This window comes from Eleutherodactylus coqui, chromosome 1 (genome assembly GCF_035609145.1).
Source record: "Eleutherodactylus coqui strain aEleCoq1 chromosome 1, aEleCoq1.hap1, whole genome shotgun sequence".
NCBI classification, from domain to species: Eukaryota; Metazoa; Chordata; class Amphibia; order Anura; family Eleutherodactylidae; genus Eleutherodactylus; species Eleutherodactylus coqui.
In genome coordinates this window covers 314,030,145-314,057,188 of record NC_089837.1, presented here as the reverse complement: position 1 = coordinate 314,057,188, position 27,044 = coordinate 314,030,145, and the positions used below count along the sequence as shown (strand labels likewise).

Genomic DNA, 27,044 nt, shown 5'->3' with positions numbered 1-27,044 from the left:
CACGAATCGTCAGCGAGTGGACGAGTTGATTCGCGCGGACAGACGTGAGCTTGTTAAACAACTGAGCTGTGATCACAATTCCATACGGAAGATGGTGAAAAGCTTGGGGTATCGGAAAGTTTGTGCAAAGTGGGTACCTCGGCAGTTGACACCCGATTTGAAGAAGAGAAGGGTGAAGTCTGCTCTGATCTGTTGAAAGCCAATGAAAATATGTTTTTTTCCGATCTGGTGACAAGGGATGAAACTTGGGCGTATTTTTATGATCCGGAAACAAAGAATCAGTCCATGCAATGGCGGAACACCTCTTCTCCTGCCCTACGAAATTCAAGAGCCAGCGACCAGCACAGAAAGTCACGGTGACTGGTTTTTGGGATAATAAGAGCGTCGTTCTCCTTGACTTTCTGAAACAAGGCCATACCATCAAAAGTGAGCGGTATACAGAGACACTCTAGGAGCTTAAAGAAGCCATTAAGAAGAAGAGACAGCACAAGAATCTGAAAGCGATCCACTTTCACCGTGACAATTTGGCAACAAATCAGGTGGTCGGCAAATTGGGCTGGTCCATGGTCACCCATCCACCATACAGCCCGGATCTGGCGCCCTCCGACTTCTACCTCTTCAGTCCTATGAAGGGCAGTCTTTGGGGACAACAATTTGATGACAACGACGAGGTGGCTGTAAAGAAATGGATACGACAGTGCACACCTGACTTTTTTCAAAGAGGATTCGATAGCTGGATTCAATGATAGCGCAAATGCATTACTTTTAATGGAGACTATATTGATTAATCTAGAGAAAGAGCCACTCCAACTACATGTGCAATTTGAACGATCTACATCAGTTAAGAAGTTATGATTACTTTAGCATTACTTTCAGAATGACCCCCGTATTAAGTCCCTTTCCCTGTAACCACATATCATATAGCACTGTGCACAGCCCAACCCAGGTGATTGCTTTACGCAATTTTAATAGAAGGCTACTGCACTCTGAAGTCATGCAAAAAGTCAGGTATTTTTTGTCTTACAGGGGTAGAATACAAGCTCACAGCAGTATGTCCTCAATAACAGAAAAGGTCCTGCTAGTTTTTTTCTGGGTGTCTGGATGATTGCAGGCTAACAGCCAAACGGTGTTCACTACGCTCATGTGACACTTTTTATGGACATTACGCATTAATAAATAAGAAGCTTTATGAGGATTTAACGGATTTCATTCTTCACTTTTTCAAGATAGGAAAAAAAAATAAAAGTCTGATAGTCATGATTATGGAAAAAATGAATTTCTCTAACTCCCATAGAAGTGAACAGGAATCATGGAAACACAGCTCACTAGGATACAAAGTTCCACAACTCCTATTCACTTTTATGAGAGTTACGGAAACAGCATAGAACAGTCAGTACAACAGTTTCTGCAATCCTGGCCACCGGTGGCTGCGGCATACAAATGTGTATTCTCATCTTAGCCACAATAGGCTTTAAGCATAACACTCACAACATTTTTGTTGCAGTCCCGTAATTTATTGCGAAACTTTCATACTATTTTCAAAAGTGAAAAAATTCAAAGTAAAATTTAAAAGGACATGGGAAAATGGATTATTATACACATGATGCAGGAATGGACTCTAAGTCATGGATCCCATCCTTGTCAATGACCCTCACAGTGAACGAAGGAAGACTCAGAATAAACCGCTTTTGGATCTGAAAGACAATAAAAAAAAGGTGTGCATAAGCAAGCTGCTCCTTCTAAAACGTGTGAATGCCTGCATGTAAATGAGTCAGAAACTGGGTTATAGGCTAAAATAGGCAGATTGTTAACATCGAATTATGCAGGTAAACACAAATATTATGACTAGGCAAAAAAAACTGAACTTATAAGAAAAGCTTTCAGGAGAGTAGGTGTCGTGCCCCTTAAACACAAAAGATATAGTATATATTGGTTTTTACGACTGGTTAATAAGGAGAAAAGAGAACAGTATATATGGTTGTCCTAGACTAGCAGCACTACAACATAGCCAACATTTACAATTTGAATCCCAGCCATGGGCAAACAATCTATCAAAAACATTGGATTTATTATTGGCCAGCAGCTGGTTGTGATGTTTACTTTAAGACCAGCCAATGAGAAACTAAAGTGCACCGGCAGCATATTTTCATTTTTGTACTGAACGATCTTTAGGTTTTATATGGTTTATAACGCTATTGGACAAAGTAGATTAAGATAATCAGTCCATTGTCCATCTGATGGCAAATTTCCAAATCATCTCCAAGGGATGCTACAGGAATTCTCATCAAGTTTCCTAACTTTACTATCCCCCCACTCCTCCAGCTCTTGTTGTACGAGCCCCTGCCCCTCATTTTCATATGACTAGCACTGTAGTAAACTTAGAAAAACACTATACAAATGTAGACGACCTGTTTTGCTCTTATTTCATGGGGTCGGCAGTATAGCTTTCCAATTGTGGCCCTCTGAATACAGCCTCTCTTTTCCCTCCACTTCCTCCTGTTTCCACATAAGACATCTTAGTTTCAGTTCTCAGAGCTGTGAATGTGTCAGGTGGGTGGTACCCACTGTCCACTACTAATGGGTGATGTCAGACTTGATTACCAGTGAGTTGTGGGGACCGCCCACCTGACACATTCACACCAAAACTAAGAGGAGCCTGTATGAGGGAACAGGGAGCCGGGAGACATCATTGATGACAGCAGGGTTACAGCTGGCCCCATTGACATGAGGACTAGACAAGTCCTCGAACAGATTCTGACCGGCTAGAAAATACAAAAACCATCTCCTACAGATTTCAAGCAGTTTGCTTACCTCTGCAATACATTTCTTTAGAAGCTCTACTGCCTCTTCCCGTGTAAGATCTAGAATGAAAAATAAACCAGACTGTCAAAGGAAAGAAGATGTGGGCTTGCGAGAAGAAACAAGGTGCCAACAACACAAAGCTGAAGCAAAAAATCATATACAATTGTATAACAGATAATTGACTAGGCCGAGTTAAGTCTCTTATGTGGATACACCACAAATGATGAAGATACCCAATTTTGCACTCTTAGCAAACACACATATATAATGTAAAAAAAAAAAAAAATATTACACATTTTATATACACACACACACACACACACAACATGTGCGCTGATTATATTTTCTGAAAGGAGAGACAATACATTTTGTAATGTTGAGCATCAGGTTACAGTCATGGGGGCCTTCCTTGGAAAAATTTGCACCATGGCGTAATGTTTTAGTATTGTTTTTTTTTAAACATATACCAATTCAGGTTGACCTAAATCAGAGTCAGAGGCCCAAAACTTCCTAAAAATAAAAGTACAAGTTATACATGCCATGTCTATGTGCACATATAATCACATCTCTAGAACTAAATACACCAAAAAGTCTCAGCAATCCAGACACAAAGAATTAGCAATCATCCCGAGTGAGTGCAGTCGGTGATTAGATGTGTAAATGGTCATCTTCTCAAAACTGTCCTCCCTAAATCAGACAAAGGGCACATACAAGCTTGGCAGTGTAAGGCTAAAAGAAAGCTTATTAAGGGTGGCTTCACATCTGGGTTGGAACCTTCAGTCAGCTGCAAATACTGGAAGAAAAAGTGCTAGTGTAGTTTTACTTTCATCCCAAAACTAGGCAGCCGGGTGGAAAGCGGGTAAACACCATTATAGTCAATGGGGTCTGACCACTGCTGTCTAGAGAAGGAGCTGTCCGACTACGGGGCTTCACCTTTCCTGCAGGAAAACGGAATCTTCAGCGCAGATGTGAAACCTTCATAATTTGTTAAAAAAAGAGGAAGTTAACAAAAAGAAAAGATAATGGTGGTTTAAATCCAGCCAAGTTGCAGTGATTTTTCGCCCTTCAATATGTAGTAGTCTACAATTTTAGAAGTGAGATTTAAAAGTAATGTACTTAACTGCAGACCTCAACCGTGATAGAACACCGCTCCTTCCAGGGGTGCAGACAATGCACCTCCTCGTCCTGTCCCTATTACTAGGCTCAACACGTCTAAATGGTCAGCGTCTCCTGGAGGAAATGTCAGATTATATGCTTTTTTTTCTGTAAAGAGTATATTGGTACCTACAGCTTTCATGTGCCCCGCTATATCAAAAAAAGAGCTGAAAAGAGAAGCTATCAATTCCTAATCTGGACCCATTATTCCCGTAGGATAACAGGATAAGAGTCTATGGTAACGAAAATTTAAGAGAAAGCAATTGCTTCCCTAAGTAGCAGGAACAGTCTGGGGGATTATTTTACAAAAAAAAAAAAAATGAATAACTCTTTCATAGGAAACCGCAGGTTTGTCCCCATAATGAAGAGCACACGTTTGGAACGAAAGCCATAAACTTGTTCCCCCCTCCCTCTAACTTTTATGAGAAAGAAACATGTTCCGCATGTGACAAATGCTGCCAACAAGCTACAAGCTAATGGGTTATGCTGGTGGGGAAAACATGACACTCGGCTCTAAAAAAATGAAGGTACACAATGGCAGAAGGTACAAATATATAGAACAGGGTAATACGTAACTTCAATCATCCAATGGGTGGCTGTCATTCATTACTCCTCTACATTAATAAGCTGCGCCATTTAGGCCAGTGCAGGACAATGCACCATTGACATGTAAGCGTATAAGCACAGCATCCAGCATTTAAAGGGTGCTGAAAACAAGCAATGACTGGTAGCATGACAGAGAAAGAGACCTGAGGGAGGGTGTAGGTGATGCCAAGGTCCCACCAGGGGGTACTCTGCACGCTGCGCCCCAGCAAGGTGAGGGTGTTATCACACTAACTTCTCAGCACTGCGGTAACATGTTTGGAGGGTTGCATAGCAAAGCAACTTCTCTAAACCGACTCCTCTCCACTACCTCACTAGTGATAAAGGGGAAGACAAGGAGCTTCAGAACGCAGTCAGAAGTCACTTTGAAATCATGACTCTATAACTGCACTAGAGAAGTACAAGATGTTTTGTTTAAAACAGATTTATCAACGTATTTACATCAGATTTCTGGCATTATTAAAAAATACGCCTCCCGGGCCAATCATCATAGTGGTGAAGCCCCTCTGCCGCTGTTTACAACACCGCTAATTGTGTCAGGAAAAGGCTGGCCAACGTTTCTGATTAGAAAAAACAAACCACAAGACGTTGCAGGTGCCGTCACATGTGCCGTGTTCATGAACATGGTGCCTGCTACACTGCAGGGGAGACTGAGTTTATCCATTTGTATTACAGGAACCACCCTCTTGTATTCAACCCCTTTTAGGCTGGGTTCACACAGGGGCGGAATTGCCGTGCGTAAAGTCCGCACTGCGATTCTGCCCGCAGGTCCTAATCCTGGGAATAGCCAGCAAAGTGGGCGAGATTTTGCAAAAATCTCATCCACACGGTGCGGCCAAGCCGCACGAAAACAGACATGCGGTGCGGAATTCAATTCCGTAGCATGTCAATTCTTTTATCGTTTCCATAGCGGCCTCTCTCCTCTCTATCGGGGAGAGAATGCCACACTGGAATGCCGACGGCGAAAGCACTCCAAAACCCGCGGCCCTTAGCTGCATTTTACCCACGGCTGCACTTTTCCAGCGGAATTCTCATGGTTTTTTTGGTGTGGCCATTCTGCGAGAATTCCGCCCCCTGTGACCCCAACCTTAGGGCTCCTTCCCACAGACGGATTTCCGCCTCATAATACAGCGGAAGATAGTGTGAAACCGCTTCCCCGCCTACCGCAGCCGCGGTATATGACGCGGCCGGCGCGTCATGTGACACTGTGGACGTGTCACATGACACGGCCAACGCGTCACACGCTCTATTGCGCATGCGCGCCGAAGCGTCGTACGGGACGTAGGACGCGGGATCCGGAGGTAAGTATTGGGGTCTCTGGGGTCTCTCTAGTGAAGCCGGCCTTAGAGTTAACTTATTGTGTTACAAGCTTCCATCGCCAGCAGGTGTTGGCGATCAAGATCATTTGAGGCCCGTTCTACAATCCCCCTCCGCAAGTTCAAAGCTCATTGCTCATCCTACCTGGCTTGTAGTAGCGGTCCAGGATGCTGAGAGTGAGGTAGGCTCCATAGCCGTGAGCTGCAAAAGGTGCCTTTGCCAGAGCTGCTAGATAATCCATGTAATACAGGGAAGGTCCATCATGTTCGTCGTATCCAGCCAGCAGCAAGTTAACATGGTAAGGGGTCTGCAAAGAAACGGACTCACATTAGAACATGCTATTTAGACTACTATAAATGCATCGTAAATTTATATCTCCGTTTCCAGGGCCAAGCTTTGCCATGGACGGTGGCTCGCCCTGTTCTGGAAACCACCCGCGTGCCTGTAAACTAGCAACATTGAATATTTCTGATAACGCTTGGTATACGCTTGGCTTCACAGTCTGGGTGGAGCAGTTTACACACACTTTCACTTTCAAAAAAGAATGGCAATGTTACCCATCAGATGGGTCATAGTAATAATCTTCATATAACGTCGGTATACCCCGCAGCACTTTCCAAATCAAAGGGAGAATGAACAGACAAGATCAGACATTACATACAGTAGTAAATCAACTAATAATCTGAATAGGATTGAGTGCCTGGTTTGCAAGAGCTTACAATCTACAAGGAAATAGGGGAGACATAAGAGGTACAAGTGCTTGTTCTGCACAATGCTCTATCCATCTTTTATAGAAGGTAGTATAAATAATGTATGTACAAATATGAGGTGCCTGGAGTGTGGGGGATACAGTAGAATGAAGAGGGGCAGGTTCGAAGAAAGTAGAAAAGAGACAGAAGAATTAGATTAGCGGATGTCTTTTTAGAGCACGGATAATACTGTGGATATTGGAAATTATCCAATCATATGGGGTGCAGCTTGGAAGAGTCAGAGATGGGAGATTTGGATTATGGAGGAACTTAAGACCCTTTAATACAGAACAATTATCGTTCAAAAAAAATCATTGGATCATGTGAATTTGAAAGAGAATAGTTCAGTTCAGCACGAACACAGCCGATTGAACAATGAATGAGAATTCACTATCTGCTCCTTTTGTTCATTTTATGCCGGCATAAAACTAATTGTTCGCACGTTGCTGTATGTGAAGAGCGATCGTTTAGTTGTTCACATTCACCAGTACTGTGAAGGAGACATAGGGCGGTGCGTCAGTGTGGAGGGCCGTATGGATGAGGGGGAGGAATTCAAATTGTATTTTATAGTGGATAGCAACCAATGCAGTGACAATAATACTAACACCGACACCCACAGACATAGAGAAGAATTAGATTAGGGAGCCCATCTACCTCTCTTCTACATTCTCTATTGGATCCCGAGCCCCTCACCGCACAGCATCCCCTACACCTTACATTTGTACATATATAGATACCAGGTGGTGACCAACTCATTCAGCTTTATGTATAGTACCCAATCTAAACGAAGACTGGTCCATTGTACAGGACAAGCACGTGAGCCTCTGGTGTCAGCCCTCGTTCCTCAGACTGTAAGCTCCTGTGACGAAAGGTGCTTTTACACAGAATCATCATCACTAAAAAAGATAAACACATCACAGGACCGTGCGAATCTAAGCAATCGTTCAGTATAAACACTGCCAATGATTGAATGAGGAATGATAATTCACTCGTCTATCATTTGTTCATTTCATGCAAACCTGAAAATCATGGTTCGCTCGTTCGCTAATTGTTTAAATATGGATTGTTCAGTCCTTCTCGTTCACTGGTATGGTGAACGAACAACTTCCGACCAATTTATCTGCCTGTATAAACAGACTGCACGAGCAATCTGTCATCATTTGCCTGTGCGAATGATAAATCGTTCCATTAAAGATACCCCAAGGCCCTCCTCCCTATTATTTAAATCATCTATTGGTCCAATACTGTAGGTTACACCTTATTTTGTCTGTTCATGCCCCGGTCAGACTTGTAAAGTGCTGCGGATATATGTTGGTGCCATATAAGCTATTCTAATAATATAAATGAATGGTCATCCATGTAATAGAAGTGGGCGTTTGTACCGCGCACACAAGGACGTCTTGGTATATAAATTAAATCTATGTCAAATTAAAAAAAGGGGGGGGGTTTAATGTACATATCACGGGGCCTTTCCCCATTACACATAGCTAATACACTATGGATCAACTTGGCAATCAAGCCATTAGTTTAAGTTTGTTAGCTAAAAGAATAAATGTGAAAAAAAACAAGCAACCAAGAAGATCTGCATTTGAGAAGGAAATAACAGCACATGGCTGCGGGTGTTAGTAGAAAATGCCCGCGACAGCCAGGCCGGCCGTGGATTGTGCACTGGGCAGAAGATGTTGCAGTTCTAGCCACCGCTCCCCAGATACTTTAATTTAATTAGCCGCTCTAACATTTATTTATGCCTACACATCCGAGACGCAGTCACAATTAACAGGAGGAGGAATGGGGAGGGGGGGATCTCAGTGTTTAAAGAGCGGCGCAGGAGATGTCTCGCTAAAGGTTTGTGCGACTCTCGAGATGCCAGCTTTCTGCATGTGTGAGAAGCTCAGGCATAAATAAAAGGGTGTGAGGCAGTTTTAATTAAACCAATACATCTGTGCCAGTTACCCTGTCAGATTTCCTCTTGACACACAAGGGATGAACGGTCGGAGTTTTACCCATTCAAAACCGGAAACAGCGGAGTGATACTGACCGCATACGGTTCTGCATCTAACTACAGACGCACGATCAACACTCCAGTCTCCTCCTACATTATAGAAGAACTCACAAATGGAAACCTTCCCATTTTCTTTATCAATTTCTTTCTAACTTACTGGGAAAGCTGGGTGACTGGCAAGATTTCCATTACAGCTCCTCCAACAGTGGTCACACAAGACACCTGAATGGTAAACCTAGCTACTGATGCATTCTGGGTGGTCCATACAGAACTACACCTAGGCAGGTTAACTAATATGGGCCCTGTAATCACGGTCGTACCGGGGGCTTCCCAGCTTTCCGAAAACTAGATCGATCTCACTGCCATTTGCAGACTTTGCAAAACCTGACACAAGAACATCATTTCATTGCACTGATAAGGCCAATAATGGTTTGTAAATACATCGACGGTGAAGAATAGGTAGTTCGCACACACTCGGCCCCCCCAACTAAACAAGAGATATGTCTGGTACCAACAGGTCGCATTTAACAGGCCGATGGAAAGCTCTATGAGACAAAAAGAAAATGTGCTATTTATATAGAATCTAACCTAAAACAAGCTTCTGCATCCCATTATTTGCTCTACAGCACTAAAGTGCGTTTCTGATTTAGCAAAGCGTGAAATTCCAGCGACTTCTCAGTTCCAGGGGTGTGGTGGTGACAAAAGACAAGCCGTACGGCGAGACGGCATCGGGGTGGTGACTGACAGCGGTGAGACATCTGGCGGAAGGCAAAATAACAGTAACAAACGTGGGGAAAGAGAGAACAGGAAGGAGACAACACAGCAGGAAGCCAGGGCAAGTGCCACACACAAGGGCGGGGGCACAATGTTATTCAACCTAGGTCAAAAGTTGGCACATCCCTGCCTCATTGCTAATACAATGTAAAATGCATGGCGTTTCAGGGCGCTCGCTACATATGCAGATAGGGAAGAGGCAATAAACAAAAAGGGCGCATATCATTACTACAAAGGAGAAGGTTACTTTCAATACATTCATTTTACCAAGTTTCAGAAATTAGGAGACATTAATAAGTACTATATCCAGCAAAGGTGTTAAGAGTAAAAAAGAATGATGAGGAGACAGCTGGGGCTATTACTTTATCTAAGTGTGTTATAGGACCATAACCCAAGAGACAACTAATGACATACTCCTTAGTCTAGTGTCTGACCGTAACGTCAGTACCCCCACAGGTCACTGGTATACATGGCTCCGAGAGCTACATGTACGGCCGCCTGCAAATGGCCGGGTCGGATCCGGCTGCGAGAATTCTCGCAGTGGGACCCGACCCGAGCATCTGCAGAGAGCAGCGTGACACTCGCCTGCTCCCGCGGCCCCGGCTCTTTCATGTGCCGACTGCCTGCACATGTGCAGAGCGGAGCCGGCGAGTGACGTTTCTGAAAAAGAACATGCCGCGATTTATTTGCTGTGCGTCCGTCTGCATAGGATTACGTTTGTTAACGCAATCCTATGGCAGCTTCCAGGGGCGGAAATTCCGCGGGAAATCCCGCCGTGGAATTTTCGCCATCTGCAGGCGGCCTACCCCTGAGAGGACAATGTCCAGGAACCTCCACAGTGTGGCTGCAATAAGAAACACAACATCCTCCTGCTTGCCCGTTGGTATAGTATACCCATCATCATTTATGTCTAGTCTACATTTCAATAGACTTAAAAAGTACAAATGTTTTATTTCCTACAGGCAGAATTCATTGACCTCTTCTGTCCATGCATGAAATAATGCCATTGTTCCCCATCACTCCCAGTATGCGATGCTTCCTATGGTTATCTAGGAGGGCTCAACTTTATATAGATACCCCTGCCAAAAGTCTGAACTTGAGCGCCTTTTGCTGATCCTACAACTCCTCTGCACTCAGCAGGTACTTGCTGTTTAGCACATCTCTGTTCAGGAGTGAGACAGCAACGCTGTCTCAGTCTCAGATCCCCGAGAGAGACACGTAGGGCTGGGAAATTTACACCTGTCATACTGCAACTGTGTCAGCACTGGTTAAAGACAAGCATCCAAACCTGTACACTGGAGGCAGGCAATAGTGCTTAACGGGAACGCACAAGGCCAAGCTGCACAGAATAGCATTCAGGCCGCATGTACACGACCATAGAGAGGCTCTGGTTGGTACACAGGGGGGGGGGGCGAGTATGACCGGACTGTATGCCGGTAGGCCTCTGATGTCAGTAAGTGGCATAGCACACTAAATGCTGTATGTACAAAACTATTCTCCACTAGAAGTACTGCAACATGCATAGTATAGCTGCGTACAGAGCCATATGGAGACTCCATGTACTACTATACAGCCTCCTTGTCTTAAAGGTCATCAACTGTGGCGTAGCTATAGGAGTTGCAATGTCTGCAATTGGGACTGGGTCCCTAAACCTGGGGGGAGGAGGGGGGGGGGGGGTCACACTAACCTTGTCAGATACCTTCAGATCTTTACACTAATTTATCACAAAGCGCTCCTCAGCCATGCTGGTAGATGGCACTGTGTGCAGCCTACAATATCCTCCCCTCACTCGCTTTGATTCTGCTAGTATATCTCTAAGGAGGGGAGTGGAGATGGGAGGAGGATGCAGGCTGCACACAGTGCCGCGTGGAAATCTGAAGGTACAAGACAAACAGGGTACACACAAGGGGCGACTATAATCTTAAAGGGGATTAGATCAACACAGAGATGAACCCCTTATTTAGTGGTGGGGCAACACAGGTGACTGCCATTATTGTGTGCATAGGAAACAGGGGACCACTTACCTTGTTGGGGGGTGATGATCGGGGCCAACATTACTTTGTGAGGGTACAGAAGGACCACTATTACTTCGAGGAGCACTAATACCGTGTCACAAATGGGGCCAAAAGTGAGTATTATTACTGTGTGAGGGTACAGATAGGGACAACTACTGGTGTGGGGCACAGAGAGGGCATTATTACTTTGCAGGGGGTACAAATGAGGAATTTTTACTGTGTACTATTACAAAGTGGGCAGCTATCACTGTGAGGGCACAAAGGACGGGACTATTTTACTGTAAGGCACAAGTGAGGTTTATGTGGAGGAACAATGGAATTAAACTGGGCAACAAGGCCCCTGGTGATGAAAGCTTCTCTCTCCAAAGTGAAGCTACATGTAAAGATTAAGGCTACACGGCAGTGACCGCCCAATGAGATCGTACTGTGAATTATCTGCAATTTCACCAGAAACTGCATATAACCACACATCATCCTAATCTAGCAGTATGGTGCAACTGAACAGATGGAAATGACTTATCCAGTTAAATGACTCTGGACATTTTACAGGTCCTCCTTGTGTAGCACATAGATATAGACACTTTCTTTAAAAAAAAAAAAAGTCACCTGCCCATTTACCCCTACCCCCCTAGCACTTGCTTATTAGTGTTAGCCTACAAAGGTCAGCAGGCAGAGAAGGTAGATTAGTTACATTGTGAGCAGCTATACTGCGCTGTGTCAGTGATCTCTAACAATGGTTTACACATCCCACTCCCTCCCAGGCATCACCATCTGCAGTGGCACAGAGCTGCATCTCCGACATGCAAACACATCTGCCTCTGCCAGTGTCCCCCTACTGAGTTGCCCATCTGGAACAGGTGGGGCGAGTGTGGGCACATGAAGGCAGACAGGGGCAAATCAGGTCTTCTATGGAGACAGGGGGAGGGTGGCCATGACTATGAATAAAGCGGAGGAGATGGAACGTGGCACCATGTCACATCCTACTAAATGTGTTTGCCAAAACGAGTGTTCAATTACCCTCGTTAGCATTATTAACTTTTGGTGTGTATAGCAAATGGATTTCAGCACTTGGGAGACAGGATACTTAAAAATCACAGCTTTACCTGCACCATCTGTTTCTTGAGGTCATGCGAGCACCACACTAACACTACTAATACTGTGAAGAGGGCACAGGGGAGGCATGCTGTTCTCTCCATACACAGGCTGCTGCTTGCAAAGAGGAGAAAACCACCAGAGAAAACATCTTATGGCAAACCACAGAAACAGCAAAACAACAAAAGCAAAGAACTACTTTCTCTTAACTGCATGAATTGACAAAACACAAATCAATTGAAAACGCTCCAAATCGGGGATTATTCTTATAAACTGAGTGCTGGAAATTGTTGTTTAAAAGCAGATTTCCTTTCAAGCTCTGTCTTCCAGTTTTGCAGTCTACCAATGCGCCTAGGGTAAGGCCATAGATAAGCTTGGTGCAATTTTCGGCGACATGACAGACGATCCATTTAGCATTACCCTTAAACATACATGTCAAAATCCTTTGAAACTCACCCTACTTCTCAAATAGTCAGCTAGATTTCTTCGTGTGAAGTTTGCAGCTGCTGAGGGAGACAATTCATAGCCTAAAACAAAAGAACAGGTAGACTGGTAACTTTAGGATCATCATCATTATCATCTTCATCTACAGCACATGTGTCAAACACAAGGCCCGCGGGCCGAATCCGGCCCGCTGCCTCGTTTCATGTGGCCCGCGGCGTGCCGACGCTGCTCACCACTAAGCTATTACCAGCTGGGGTGCTGCAGCTCCCCGCTGGCATATTAACATTTTTCACAACACTTCTGCCCTATTCAGCAATTCCAGCAACCTGATTGGTTGTTTGGTGAATCAGCCAACCCAAACAACCAATCAGGCTGCTGGAACTGCTGAATAGGGCAGAAGTGATGTGGAAAATGTTAATATGTGAGCGGAGGGGAAGCAGCGCAGACAGCAAGGAGGAGGTAAGTATGTGGTTTAGGGGGGCTAATGGTGGCTGCTGGGGGGGGGGTTAATGGTTGCTGCTGGGGGGGGGTGTTAATGGTTGCTGCTGGGCGGGGGTTAATGGTGGCTGCTGAGAGGGGGGGTTAATGGTGGCTGCTGAGAGGGGGGGTTAATGGTGGCTGCTGAGAGGGGGGGTTAATAATGGCTGCTGAGAGGGGGGGGTTAATAATGGCTGCTGAGAGGGGGGGTTAATAATGGCTGCTGAGAGGGGGGGTTAATAATGGCTGCTGAGAGGGGGGGTTAATAATGGCTGCTGAGAGGGGGGGTTAATAATGGCTGCTGAGAGGGGGGGTTAATAATGGCTGCTGAGAGGGGGGGTTAATGGTGGCTGCTGAGAGGGGGGGGTTAATGGTGGCTGCTGAGAGGGGGGGTTAATGGTGGCTGCTGAGAGGGGGGGGGTTAATGGTGGCTGCTGAGAGGGGGGGGTTAATGGTGGCTGCTGAGAGGGGGGGGGTTAATGGTGGCTGCTGAGAGGGGGGGGGTTAATGGTGGCTGCTGAGAGGGGGGGGTTAATGGTGGCTGCTGAGAGGGGGGGGTTAATGGTGGCTGCTGAGAGGGGGGGGGGGTTAATGGTGGCTGCTGAGAGGGGGGGGTTAATGGTGGCTGCTGAGAAGGGGGGGTTAATGGTGGCTGCTGAGAAGGGGGGGTTAATGGTGGCTGCTGAGAAGGGGGGGTTAATGGTGGCTGCTGAGAAGGGGGGGTTAATGGTGGCTGCTGAGAAGGGGGGGTTAATGGTGGCTGCTGAGAAGGGGGGGTTAATGGTGGCTGCTGAGAAGGGGGGGTTAATGGTGGCTGCTGAGAAGGGGGGGTTAATGGTGGCTGCTGAGAAGGGGGGGTTAATGGTGGCTGCTGAGAAGGGGGGGTTAATGGTGGCTGCTGAGAAGGGGGGGTTAATGGTGGCTGCTGAGAAGGGGGGGTTAATGGTGGCTGCTGAGAAGGGGGGTTAATGGTGGCTGCTGAGAAGGGGGGTCAATGGTGGCTGCTGAGAGGGGGGGGTCAATGGTGGCTGCTGAGAGGGGGGGGTCAATGGTGGCTGCTGAGAGGGGGGGTCAATGGTGGCTGCTGAGAGGGGGGGTCAATGGTAGCTACGGGGGGGTTAATGGTGGCTATGGGGGGGGTTAATGGTGGCTGCTGGAGGAGGGGGGTTAATGGTGGCTGCTGGAGGAGAGGGGTTAATGGTGGCTGCTGGAGGAGAGGGGTTAATGGTGGCTGCTGGAGGAGAGGGGTTAATGGTGGCTGCTGGAGGAGAGGGGTTAATGGTGGCTGCTGGAGGAGAGGGGTTAATGGTGGCTGCTGGAGGAGAGGGGTTAATGGTGGCTGCTGGAGGAGAGGGGTTAATGGTGGCTGAGAGGGGGGGTTAATGGTGGCTGCTGAGAGGGGGGGTTAATAGTGGCTGCTGGGGGGTCACTATTAGGGCTTGTTCACATGGGTATTTCGGTAGCACAAATACGCTGTGTATTTGCGCAATCAAAAATTGCTAATGCCTGCATATTTGGGCACGGAAAAAAGAACGCTGATGGGCCCACTGAGATGGTGCCCAAATATGCAGTGAATACATAGGTTTTCTGCGCATTCACTACATATTTGCACGGCCCATTCACTTCAATGGCCTATTGGGGTGCGTAGTACGCAACAAAATAGGTCATGCTGTGTGAAAATGTACATCATGTGACTGAACTCATTGAAATCAATGGCCTCTATTCACTGCATATTATGTACGCAAATGCGCTTGTGTGAACAGGCCCTTACTATACTGTCTTACAATCGGCCCTTTGAAGGTCACCATAAGCCCGATGTGGCCCTCGGTGAAAATGAGTTTGACACCCCTGATCTACAGTGATCCTCCATCATGCATGCACAATGTTTGCAGTGAGGAGACAAACTTGTAAAAAAAAGTTAGCAAAATAAATAGAATTATTCTTCCAAATATTATACAGCTAGTGTAGCTCATAGCTGGTATAGATGTAGTTTTTCTGTCCCACAGCAAAAGATGTGCCAAATTTATTAAGGGGTGTTCATCTTAGGGCTGTTGTGTCCCAGGTATTATGCATGTAAAATATGCAGTACACAGCAAATACACATGTACATAACTTAAATCCCCACTGACTATATTGGTGGAAGAAAAACCCCGCGGGTGTGAGTGGCCCAATAGAAATCAATGGGATTTAAGCACCGTGTATTACGTGGGCAACATACGCCTGCGTGAGTGAGTCCTTACTCCCCCAGATACATTACAATACGGCCATCAGGAACACTAATATATAAAACCGGTTACATTTGCGGCTGCAGGTTACGTGTCTACAATGACACTTTGTACCTGGTGTCACATCGCATCACCTGACTGTAATTGAGATCTATTATTCCAAACATGTAAAGCCAACTCACCGTTCCTCATTTTGTACAGCTGCACGTTCTTCTGGATGTATTCTGCAAACTGCACAGTGTCCCCGGCCTCCCCCACACACAGGAGGAGGATCTTCTCACTCATCTTGAACATTTTGTCTGCATCTGTTGGGAGAAAGTAGTTTTACAGTCAGCCACTGGCATGGGGGCAGCATAGAGCATGCTGGGAAGAGGACAGCCATCAGGAATGTCCCTACAGGATGCTGCATTACAGCCTACAGTACGTCTATAGGCCTCACCCAACAGGTCCGACGCACCACTACTTAACTAGAACATCATATGGCTAGTTTCTAAATGTTTACTGAGGATATAAGTAAGATATGAAGTAGAGCTGGGCAAAATGGCCACAAATTAAAAACTCTGTTTTATTTTTTTCCAATCTTTTTTCCAACCTATTCAGGAAATACAAATATATATAAAAAAAATCTCTACTGTGAATGACCGATGGCGAGCTTCTGCGTCATCCACATGAAAGATAATTCGGGTATGCAGGGTCGTCGGTCAGGGACAGATTCCGCTGCAGAATCTGACCTGTCCGTGTGAGACCGGCCTTAGAGGAATTGTGTTGATGTACAGCAATCTTCTGTCATGCCACACATTCCCAATTAGATTGAGGTCTGGGCTTTGATTAGATGATTCCATGACATTTCAGAGTTTCCTCTTAGCCCCTCCAATATACCTTTAGGCCGCTGGATGACAAAGATCAAGCGAGAAAACACACGTATGTGAAGCTCATGGTTTGCAATGGGTTTCTTCACATTAATGCCGTTTTCCCTAGTATTGCATTATACTGTATAAGTGATCAACAGGTTCAAGTTCACTGCAGGGGCTAAAAAAACAAAACTACAAAAAGGTTTAAAAATAAATAAAATAAAAATAATCAGCATCACTGCATCCATAAATGCCCAATTTATTGCATTAATCAATCATGCACGGTGAATCTCATTAGAAAAAAAACAAAACACCAGAATTGCACTTTTTAGTTACCCTGTATCCAGGAGAAATTAAAAAGTGCTATGTACCCCAAAATGGCACCAATCAAAATCACATGTTAACCCACAAAATGGAGCCCTCACATAGCCCATTCCAGCAAAATAAAGTTACGAGGGTCAAAACAATGTGACAAAGGAATTTAAAAGAAAAATCTTTTAAAGTCGTATTACATAAACTATATAAATTTGGTTAGACTGTAATCGTATTACCCACAGAATAGGAACATGCCATTTTTACTGCACCATGAACACCATAAAAACAACCGGTCCCAAAATGATGCCAGCTTACATGTAGATGGGTCACTGGAAAAATTCAAAAGTTATGATTTTTTGAAAGTGGGAATACCAGAACTGCAGACTGTGAGCTGGACACAGTAGCATCAATCAGCCCTGGTCAGGAAAGGGTTAAGCTACTCATCCACAAAGCCCCACTCTGACCCGCAGAATAAGGTTAACGCTTCATTTATACTGTAAGGTGAACACTGGAAAAATAAAACTCGAGCAACAGAGGGAATTGCTAATCCCACCCCAAATGAAGCCCTGATGTAGTTCCCACAACTTGATACACCAACACATTACAAATTGACACTCCATGAATACACCAAGACAGTGTGGCTTCAAATAAGTGGGCTGATAGTTTGGCAAGTCAGTTGGGGGGGGGGGGGGAAATATTGGTACCGGGTACCTTAAGGGGCTCTAGAAATGTAACAAGACGTTCAAGAATTATTCCCGCAAAATCTACGCTCCAAAAGCTAAGTAAGTTGTTGCTCAGGTCCCTGCCAGTTCAGGCGCTAACATGAAAACCAAATAGTGACCAAAAGATCGGGCAAGGTCAGTTTTGTGCAGCTTCCAAAAAAAAGGCAACCCCTGAGAATGCTCAAACAATAGCATTAATATTGCATGCAAGAGAAAGGCTACTGAAGATCATACAAAAATGCATGATGGCGATAGTGGAGCAGGAACTCCCCGATTCACAGGCCAGATCTCGCAAAGGAAGAGGAACAAGAGACCAAATTGCAAATCTCCGAGGGATCATGGAAAAGGCCTGGGAATACCAGAAGGAGGTGTAATATGGTTTATCGATTACAGTGAACACGACAAGCTATGGCGATGCCTAAGAAAAATGGGGATCCCGGGACGAAGAGGCTATGGTCAGGACTTCCGAATCAAAAAAGGTGTATGCCAAGGCTGCATTTTATCCCCCGCATGCAGAGGCGATCTTGAGGCAATGCAATTCAATCCAACATCGGAGTTCAGATCGGTGGAAGAACCATCAACAATCTCTGATTTGCGGATGATACAATCTTGCTGGCAGAAAGTCAGAGAGATCTTGAACAACTGATACTAGAAGTTAAAGGAGGAAGTGAAAAAGCAGGCCTGTACTTGAATATCAAGAAAACCAACATCATGACAACAGCTGCTAACGGTACAGGAGAAACGTCTATGAATTCCTTAGACCGCCAAGATCACAAACAAAATAGTCCTAGACCGCATCAAACCAAAGATTTCATTGGAGGGCAAAATTACAAAACAGAGACTCTCATAATTCGGCCACATAATGTGAGCCAATTCATTAGAAACATCTATATGATTGAAGTGGTCAGCGGCAAAACAACACGTTGGCTGGATACCATCAAAGCCGACACCAACATGCAAATGATCGAACTGATAGAACCCGTACAAAACAGAACAGCGTTGGGAGGGCTGATCCCTAAAGTGTCAAGAGTCGCCCCGACTAAACGGATAGATAGATCTCTCTGTGGAACATCTGCAGCAATACAAGAAGATAAAAAGGTATTCTGTTTGCTGTCAGGTTGTCCTTCAGGTTGTATTGCCGGGCAGCTCGGTGTGGCTGAGACACTACTCCGATGGACCACTCTGCTCTGCAACTACCACCCATTATGTCGCCGTCCTGTGTTCAGAGATCATTAAGCTCCGCCATGAGCACTCCAACCTGCAAGCTTCACGCTACCTGGGAACTTCACCATGGATTTTACCTTTCACATCGTAAGGGCTAAAATCTGAGGTGTGAATTCTTGCTCAAGCTTTATGTGCTGCAGGTCAAATTTAAAAGGAGGTTTTCTGGGCATAAAGCGAAAATTCTATTTATTAGAAGAATATACTGCACATGTACACTGTGTGAATAGGATGCAAAATGCTGATGGCTGTGTGCAGTCATATCCCTAGCTCAAGATACTGACGATCAAAGCAGGACCCCTGGGCTTATTTTGGCTGGACCCAGCACGGCTGTCATGGGTTGCAAAGGTATACAATGCACTCCCTATGAATGCATAGGCATTGTGCATGGAGATCAAGAGTCAGTCATATACAACCATGTGCACATGGACTGCTTCCACTATAGGCCTGATGTATGGCTGATGGCCTGCACTTTACAGCTTATTGCTTACAGACAAGAGACAATTAAAGTGATTATGCAAAATCAGAGAAGTTCGGGGACTTTGCAGATGACGGATATGAAGAGAAAGCAGGAAGACTAGACTGGTTTGTTTTCTTCACTTCAGCTTTATCGAGCGAGTCACAGCTCCAGCTTATCCGCATGTGTACTACGTTCTGTACTCAAATGTGGATCTACTCCGTAGATGTGCTCGGGGCTGCCGGGTACCATCATCCGCCTAGTGCTCGGCTCTTACATGGCAGATAGGCGCTGGACTACAGCTACACGACACCCAACTGCAATTTCAGTGAAGCAGTCGTGCCGATGAAATCACACAGCTTAGCCTTCACACAATTCTATCCGGACAACAAATCCCAAACAAGAAGCATAACCCAGCATGAACCCATAGTGTGAACCGGGCCGCAGTCTGATGGTGCCAACCGCACTGTTAGTAGGGTATTCCAGGACCTTTACTACTTGGCTCATTAACGTCTGGCCCAATGCTGCAGCAACTTTACAATACACAATGACCACCTGCTCTGCAAGGAATGGCGTCTTTCTTGTCCGGTCGCAGGGTGCTGCCCCCATTTGTTTTTTCACTCTTCGGCCGGCATCATGTTCATTGGCCTAGTGAGCTTCCTTCCGGTCACGTCCATGTGTGGGGACGTCAACAGTGATCCTACTAACAGGAGGGCAGGGATGGGACCAGATATTGCTGAGCAGTAGAGGCGGCACACCTGATCATATTGAGTAGATGCCCTGGGACTGTACATGTGAACAGAGCAGCTGACGCTCTCCCAAACCTTCGAGAGTGCAAGATGGATCTCAAGGTATCTGGGGGTGTGGGGTAGTTAGTGAGTGGGGGACACTTTTTAAATAATAATTATGGTGTGGGAAAACCCCTTTGAACCTTTCCACGGTAGTACACAAGAATAAATACCCCCTTCACAGAACAGTGGTGCAGAAAAAGCATATAAGCAATGCTGCATGTAGAAAAGCATGCCATGTCAGCCAGGCAATCAAACAGGGTCTCTAAAATTAGGTAGTCTAGAACAGGGGTCCCCAACTCCAGTCCTCAGGGACCACCAACAGGTCATACTTTCAGGATATCCTATAGTAAGAATACCTGAGGCAATGTCTGAGGAACCGACAATAATTACATCACCTGTGCAATACTGAGGAAATCCTGAAAACATGACCTGTTGGTGGTCCCTGAGGACTGGAGTTGGGGAACACTGGTCTAGAAGAAAGGAAAGAAGTCCCACCCACAGCACACATCTACAATGTAGTTACACCAGCTTCCCTTTGCAGAAGGCCCAATAGTGTATCAGCTGGAGTTCCTCTAGGGCCATGGTGCACAAACCGAAACGTATATTCACTGCATATTTGGTTCCTTCTTGCATTTTTTTTTTTTGCCCACGAATTAATTACATTTTGGTCCCGTGAATTTCTCCTGCCTCCATGTGTAAGTATGCAATGAATACGCTCATATCATGCGCAGTCACTACATATTTACACAATTCCATTGACTTTAATGGGCATTTTCGGTTCAAAGTATAGACCAAAAAGGGAAAGGCTGAAATTTTTCTTCATGCATGCAAAATATACATGTGAAAAATGCAGGTCTAAATACCCCAATGCAAATCAATCAGGTTTAACCCATTAAGGACCAAGCAAAGTAAATTTACAGTGCTTGGTCCTGGGCTTTAATCCCAGCTGATCGGATTAAAAAATAAAAATACGACGTGGGATTAAAAGCCCCTTCTTCTGCAATCAATTAGAAGCAGGTTGGGTTGTCAGTTGTTAGACACAGCTGATAACCTCGAGGAGAAGGCAAGAGGGGTTTCTAACCACTTCTGCCTTCTCCTTTCCCGAGTACACAGCGCTCAATGAGCGCTATGTACTAACAAGTGAAAGTGTAACTTCCACTACGTGAGCCGGTGATCACGTGATCGCCAGGATCCTCTGTCACAGCAGAGCTGCAGGGTCATAGCAGACCCTGATCACCTCTGCCAGTGACTATTATCACTACAGGAGATGTTTTACTCTGTAACTGGGGCTCCTATGGATGCTCAGCTACAGTGGAAAAGCGTCAAATAAAAAAAAAGAAAAAACGACCATGTGAACGTCACCTAGAGGTCTTATATGATGTCATGAGGGACATACATAGTAAAAAATATAATAACATAAGTAAAAAAATTGCAGAATAAAATAAAAATATATACATGAGGGCTTATTCAGATGACCGTATATCGGCCGAGTTTTCACGCCCAGCCTATATACGGCGGAGGAGGCTGGAAGAGCCAGGAGCAGTGTTCTGAGCTTCCGCACCCTCTCTGCCTCCTCTCTCTGCCCCTCTGCACTATTTGCAATGAGAGGAGGCGGGGCAGGGGCGGGGCTAAGTTTCCACCCCCCCCATTCCACCTCCTCTCATTGCAAATAGTGCAGAGGGGTGGAGAGAGAGTGGAGAGGGGGTGGGAGCTCAGAGCACTGCTCCTGGCTCTTCCAGCCTTCTCCCGCTGCAGAGAGGGACTCCGTATATCGGCCGGCGTGAGTACGCGCCCGATATATGGTCGTCTGAATAAGCCCTCAAAAATAAAACCCAAAGCCGATGCCAACCAAAACCATACATAGTATATATCAAAACATGCAAAACAAGATAAGGAACCCATTCCCATACTTTATTTTAGCGTAAATATACTAATTAAAAAAAAAAAAAACCTTACTATAAATGTTAAAAAATCATTTTTTAAGCTTTTTACCCCCAATAAAGCAGCTAAAAGTGTCAGTAAAAAAGAAACTAAAAATATACTCCTATGTGTCACGGAAAAATAAACGCAGCAAAAATTATTTTGGTAGCTGAAGGAAAAAAAATAGGGCAGTAAAACCACCACATGGGTAAAATCCCTAAAAAGTGCCTGGTCCTTAAGGGGTTAAAGAGGTCTGTGTTACGAGTGTTAAAACCATGGAGCACAAATATGCCTGTTTGAATGGGCCCTTCTAAAAGGCCCTTTTGAAGGCTACCATAATGCTGATGCGGCCCTTGGTGAAAAGGAGTTTGACACTCCTGCCCTATGGCATATGTCATGCCCGCAGCTCCAGCACAAAACACAGGGCGTCCTTTTATCCTTTTTTTCCCCCAAAAAAACTCTTTTAAAGTAATTCCATCCATAGATGTCTGCCAGGTCCCATCTCTTAAGCCCAATACAATGGGTGCTCTGGGTGGCATCAGAGAGGAGAGATACCCCTGAATAGTAAATGGCTCTGGTGTTTACACAACTCCTACAAACTACATTCTTGGGGGGAAAAAAAAATAAAACCTACCACCTACAATTTCTGGTTCAGTGGATGAGAGCACACAAGGTGATCGGACATAGGACACCCCCGATAGACCGCCAGTAGAGAGGATGGTCCAACAAGCATGAGCAGCTCCAACTGTCACGTGGTCCACCATCCAGAGACAGGTGGCACCATTGTTACACCCCAGGGACAATGACAGCTCAGCGATATGTTCAGGACTTCCTGCAGCCACGTGTTCCTCTCATGGCGGCTTCCAAGAGGCAGCATGATAATGCTCGGCCGCACACACAGGGGGGTCACAGGAATGTCTCCACAACATTATCACACTTCTGCGGCTGCCCGATCGCCAGATTTATCACCAATAGAACATATATGGGACCATCTGGAAAGCCAATGTAGGACAGCCTACAATTCTGCACGATCTAGAGGCTCAGTTACAGCAAATGTGGACTGATATGCTGCAGGACACCATACAGAACTTGTATGCATCACATCTTACATCCAAGCCAGAGGCGGTACAACAGGGTACTAGAGCCTCCATGCCCACCTGTATCACATCTTACATCCAAGCTAGAGGCGGTACAACAGGGTACTAGAGCCTCCATGCCCACCTGTATCACATCTTACATCCAAGCTAGAGGCGGTACAATAGGGTACTAGAGCCTCCATGCCCACCTGTATCACATCTTACATCCAAGCCAGAGGCGGTACAACAGGGTACTAGAGCCTCCATGCCCACCTGTATCACATCTTGTATCTACGCTAGAGGCGGTACAACAGGGTACTAGAGCCTCCATGCCCACCCGTATCACATCTTACACCCAAGCTAGAGGTGGTACAGCAGGGTACTACAGCCTCCATGCCCGCATGTATCACATCTTATATCCAAGCTAGAGGCGGTACAACAGGTTACTAGATCCTCCATGCCCACCAGTATCACATCTTACATCCAAGCTAGAGGCGGTACAACAGGGTACTACTAGAGCCTCCATGCTCACCTGTATCACATCTTACATCCAAGCTAGAGGCGGTACAACAGGGTACTAGAGCCTCCATGCCTGTCCATATCACATCTTGTATCCAAGCTAGAGGCGGTACAACAGGGTACTAGAGCCTCCGTGCAGAGGGTCAGTTTTTCAGAATAAATTATCCTTTTGCTCTGATATAGGAATTTCTTAGGCCTGCACATCTGTGCTGTAGGAGTGTATATTTTACTGTATTTTTTTGTACATGTATGTCCTGAGTATTTGCATAAAAAACATGCAAGCATGAGCCCTTTGATTTCAATGGCCAATTATGTTTAATACGGGCTAATTGTTGGGTAATTCGCACCAAAATAGGGCATGTTGCCTCTTTTTTCACGACCGATTCTATTTACTATGTGTTGTCCCTGCCAACTGTACACACACAATATGTAACACAAATGTGTTTGTATGAATTAGGCCACTCTCTAGCATGGTGTTTTGTTTTGGTATTTTTACACATCCCATCCTGATTGGTGATGAGCTTCGCTAAAAAGTGCAAAAATGTGCCAAAATACAGCAGACAGCGCTTGAAAATTGTGGCGTTAGAAAACGTTGTGTTCAAGTGCAGGTCTGTGAGGCCCTATTGAAATCAATGGGAGCGTTGTACCGTGATTGGAGAGTGGCATAAGCCCCTACACGTATCAATGCTACAATTAGAGCTCCTGCACACTGGCATGATCCGTATAGGGCTGTGATTCATTGCAATCCCTCTAAAAACCCCTGAATATGAGGCGTTTTAACAAGGAAACAGCCTCGCATCCCTGCGGGGGTTCCTTCCATTCCAGGAGCGGTAGGAGATCACGATCTTCTCCCAGTGTTTTCAATAGGGCCGCTGCTGCTGCTGCCGCTGGTCCTGTGGAAATCATGCGGAAACCTGTAAATGCGAAAGCCTTGCCCCCCCCCCCCCCCCCATCGCAATTGAATTTGCAGTTGATATGTCTCAGGTGGCAGAAACCAACAATCTCTGTTATGCTGATGACACAACTCTGCAGAAACAGAAGCAGGTCTGAAGCAGCTGATATATAAGATTAAAACTGAAAGTGAAAGAATGGGCCTCTACCTGAATTTAAAGAAAACTAAAATTATGACAACTGCAAAAAATGGCCAAATTTAAATCAAAATTGACAACAAAGCCGTAGAATGCGTGCAAGACTTCATCTTCCTTGGCTCTAGAATCTATCCCAGAGATTAAACGCAGGATACCATTGGGGCAAAGCGCAATGCTAAACATGGACGAAATCTGGAAAAGTAGGGATATCAGTATAGTAACTAAACGCAGGATAGTGCAAACCACCGTTTTCCCCATTGCCATGTATGGATGTGAAAGCTGAACTGCGAAAACCGCTGCTAGGAGGATTGATGCGTTTGAGCTGTGGTGCTGGCGAAAGCTGCTGCGTATGTCCTGGACAGCGAGAGTAACAAACAAACAGAGAAGTCCTGAATCATATAAGACCCGATATATCACTGGAGGGGAAGATGACCGGGCTCAGACTCACGGATTTTGGCCATGTAATGCGAGCAGAATCACTAGAAAAATCTATAATGCTTGGACAGATCAGTGGCAAAAGAAGACCCGGCCGCCAAAGACACGATGGCTGATACTGTCAGAGCTGATACTGGCATGGATATCACACAACTGAAAGAAGCAAAACTGAAAGGGAGGGGAGCCTTTAGGATGGTGAACGACTAAATGTCTGACAAATGTCTCAGATGGATACACAGTATTATAGCGCCTTTGGAATTGCGCAATCTTATAAAGCAGCCATCAGGTCAGACGAATCTGTGCCCGCCGGTGTAAGTGCAGCCCGGATATATTCTTACATGAGTTGTATCATGGTGTGAAAACTACTCCTAAACTCTGTCCTCCAGTAATCCCACCACCACGTAACCGTCCAGAGACCTCCGTGATGTTACTAAGGGGCGCAGGAAGGGCGGTGGCGGCAGCGCAAACTGGCACTGAAGGCTTGCGGAATTTTTATTTTCCAATCTTCCTACATATTTCTTACCAAGAACATCCTGGTACGTCTCCTTAAAGGGAACTTGTCATCGGGTTGACAATCTCCAAAACACGAGCAGCATGGCCCGGGACAGATCTGCTCTCCCCCTATGTAAGTGCGGCCGTGTTTCAGAACAAATGTGCCTTGAAGTTTAACTCCAACGCAGCGCTGAGTCCAGGCGGGCCGCGCCGCTTCTATCTGCCCGCAGCATCAGGAGTGGCCGCTCTCCTTGATTGTGTACAGCCTGTGGCAGCCATGGCCCACCTCTGACTCGGAGCTCTGCTGGAGTCATTCTGAAGTACGACAGCGGTTCCCAGTAACACATCCACAGGCGTGATGGGCATATCAGCCCCGGGCTCACCAATGCTGGAAGGAGGGGGCGACACTTCACCCGTGATGACACAGCAATGGAGGAACCACTGTGGCAGGGACCTTGTGTTACAGAGAATCAGCCTGGTATGAGATCACACGGGCAGCGGGCACAGACTTGGCACGCATAGGCATCTTATTTCCCTTTGGCCGGGCTCACACGAACAGGGCAGATTCTGCACGCAGATTTGCGCAGCGGAAGACCTGCGAGACTTTGTGGAAAATAATCGCAAAAGATTATGCGTGCGGTTTTCCGCAAGGATGCACAGCGTATCGTCCGCGCGGAAGATCTCTCCTCCACCCAGCCGGCATTCTATCTACATTCCCATCAAGTTACACCCGGGCTGCGGATCGCTCGCATGCGCACACATCTATTAAGGCCGTCCGCGCAGAAACCGCGCTAAAATGGAGCATGCTGCGGCTTTCCTTCTGCTCGTGGAATCCACAATTCGCACCCGCAGGTGGGAAGGAAAATTTGAAACAACATGCCTTTCAATGGCGCGCTTTACAGTGGACCTTCCGTGCGGATGGCGATCGCGGGAACCGCAACCAAACCCGTTCACGTGAGCCCAGCCTTATACAGAACATTTCTTAATGCCGGACAGTAGTGGTACCTGCTGGCACAAGGGTGCAGCTGCACACTGGCAGTGCCAGGCTGGTATCATGGAGAGCACTCCACTGTTCTCCTCACAGCAGGCCGCACTCACCGTGCTTCATCTGGATGATGCTATTGGCGCACACGGTGTCCGCCGCCACCAGCACGTAGTCGTGACCCCGGATGCCGATTAGATACTCCATCCTCGTACAGCTCTCGGTGTGCTGCTACTGCTGCTCAGCCCGCCTCTGGACGTTACACAGCAAATTACCTCAAGGCCCACACAACGACGCGGTAAGCTACGTCATCACCAGGCGCCGCTGCACGCAGAGGATGCCGGGAAGTGTAGTTGTGCGTGGAGCACCGCAGACCGGAAGTACACGAGGTTTGCAGGCTGTGAATGGCATTGATACAGTTAGAGATAGCTGGGCCCATATAGAAAGCTTGACTGGGGCGTCCTCTACACTTTCATGCAAATGCACTTTAACCTCTTAAGGGTGCATTCACACGGGTGAC

General features: G+C 46.0%; 1 protein-coding gene across 1 annotated transcript; it reads right to left on the bottom strand.

Moving 5' to 3' along the window:
* Nucleotides 1-1,492: 1,492 nt before the first annotated feature.
* Nucleotides 1,493-26,830, bottom strand: PSMB2 (proteasome 20S subunit beta 2). The gene is made up of 6 exons (XM_066574994.1): nucleotides 26,641-26,830; nucleotides 15,838-15,960; nucleotides 12,966-13,036; nucleotides 6,022-6,184; nucleotides 2,812-2,861; nucleotides 1,493-1,694 (listed from the first exon to the last, which is right to left on the bottom strand). The coding sequence occupies exons 1-6, from the start codon at nucleotides 26,729-26,731 to the stop codon at nucleotides 1,593-1,595; spliced, it is 600 nt and encodes a 199-aa protein (XP_066431091.1). The 5' UTR covers nucleotides 26,732-26,830; the 3' UTR covers nucleotides 1,493-1,592.
* Nucleotides 26,831-27,044: the final 214 nt, after the last annotated feature.

Bases quoted from the DNA above. Each gene is read 5' to 3' on its own strand.
- PSMB2 (XM_066574994.1), bottom strand. From the start codon at position 26,731: ATGGAGTATCTAATCGGCATCCGGGGTCACGACTACGTGCTGGTGGCG. The intron at 15,961-26,640 runs GTGAGTGCGGCC...TTCTCCCAACAG, and splicing joins CATCATCCAGATGAAGCACG to ATGCAGACAAAATGTTCAAG. The intron at 1,695-2,811 runs GTAAGCAAACTG...ATTGTCTTTCAG, and splicing joins TAAAGAAATGTATTGCAGAG to ATCCAAAAGCGGTTTATTCT.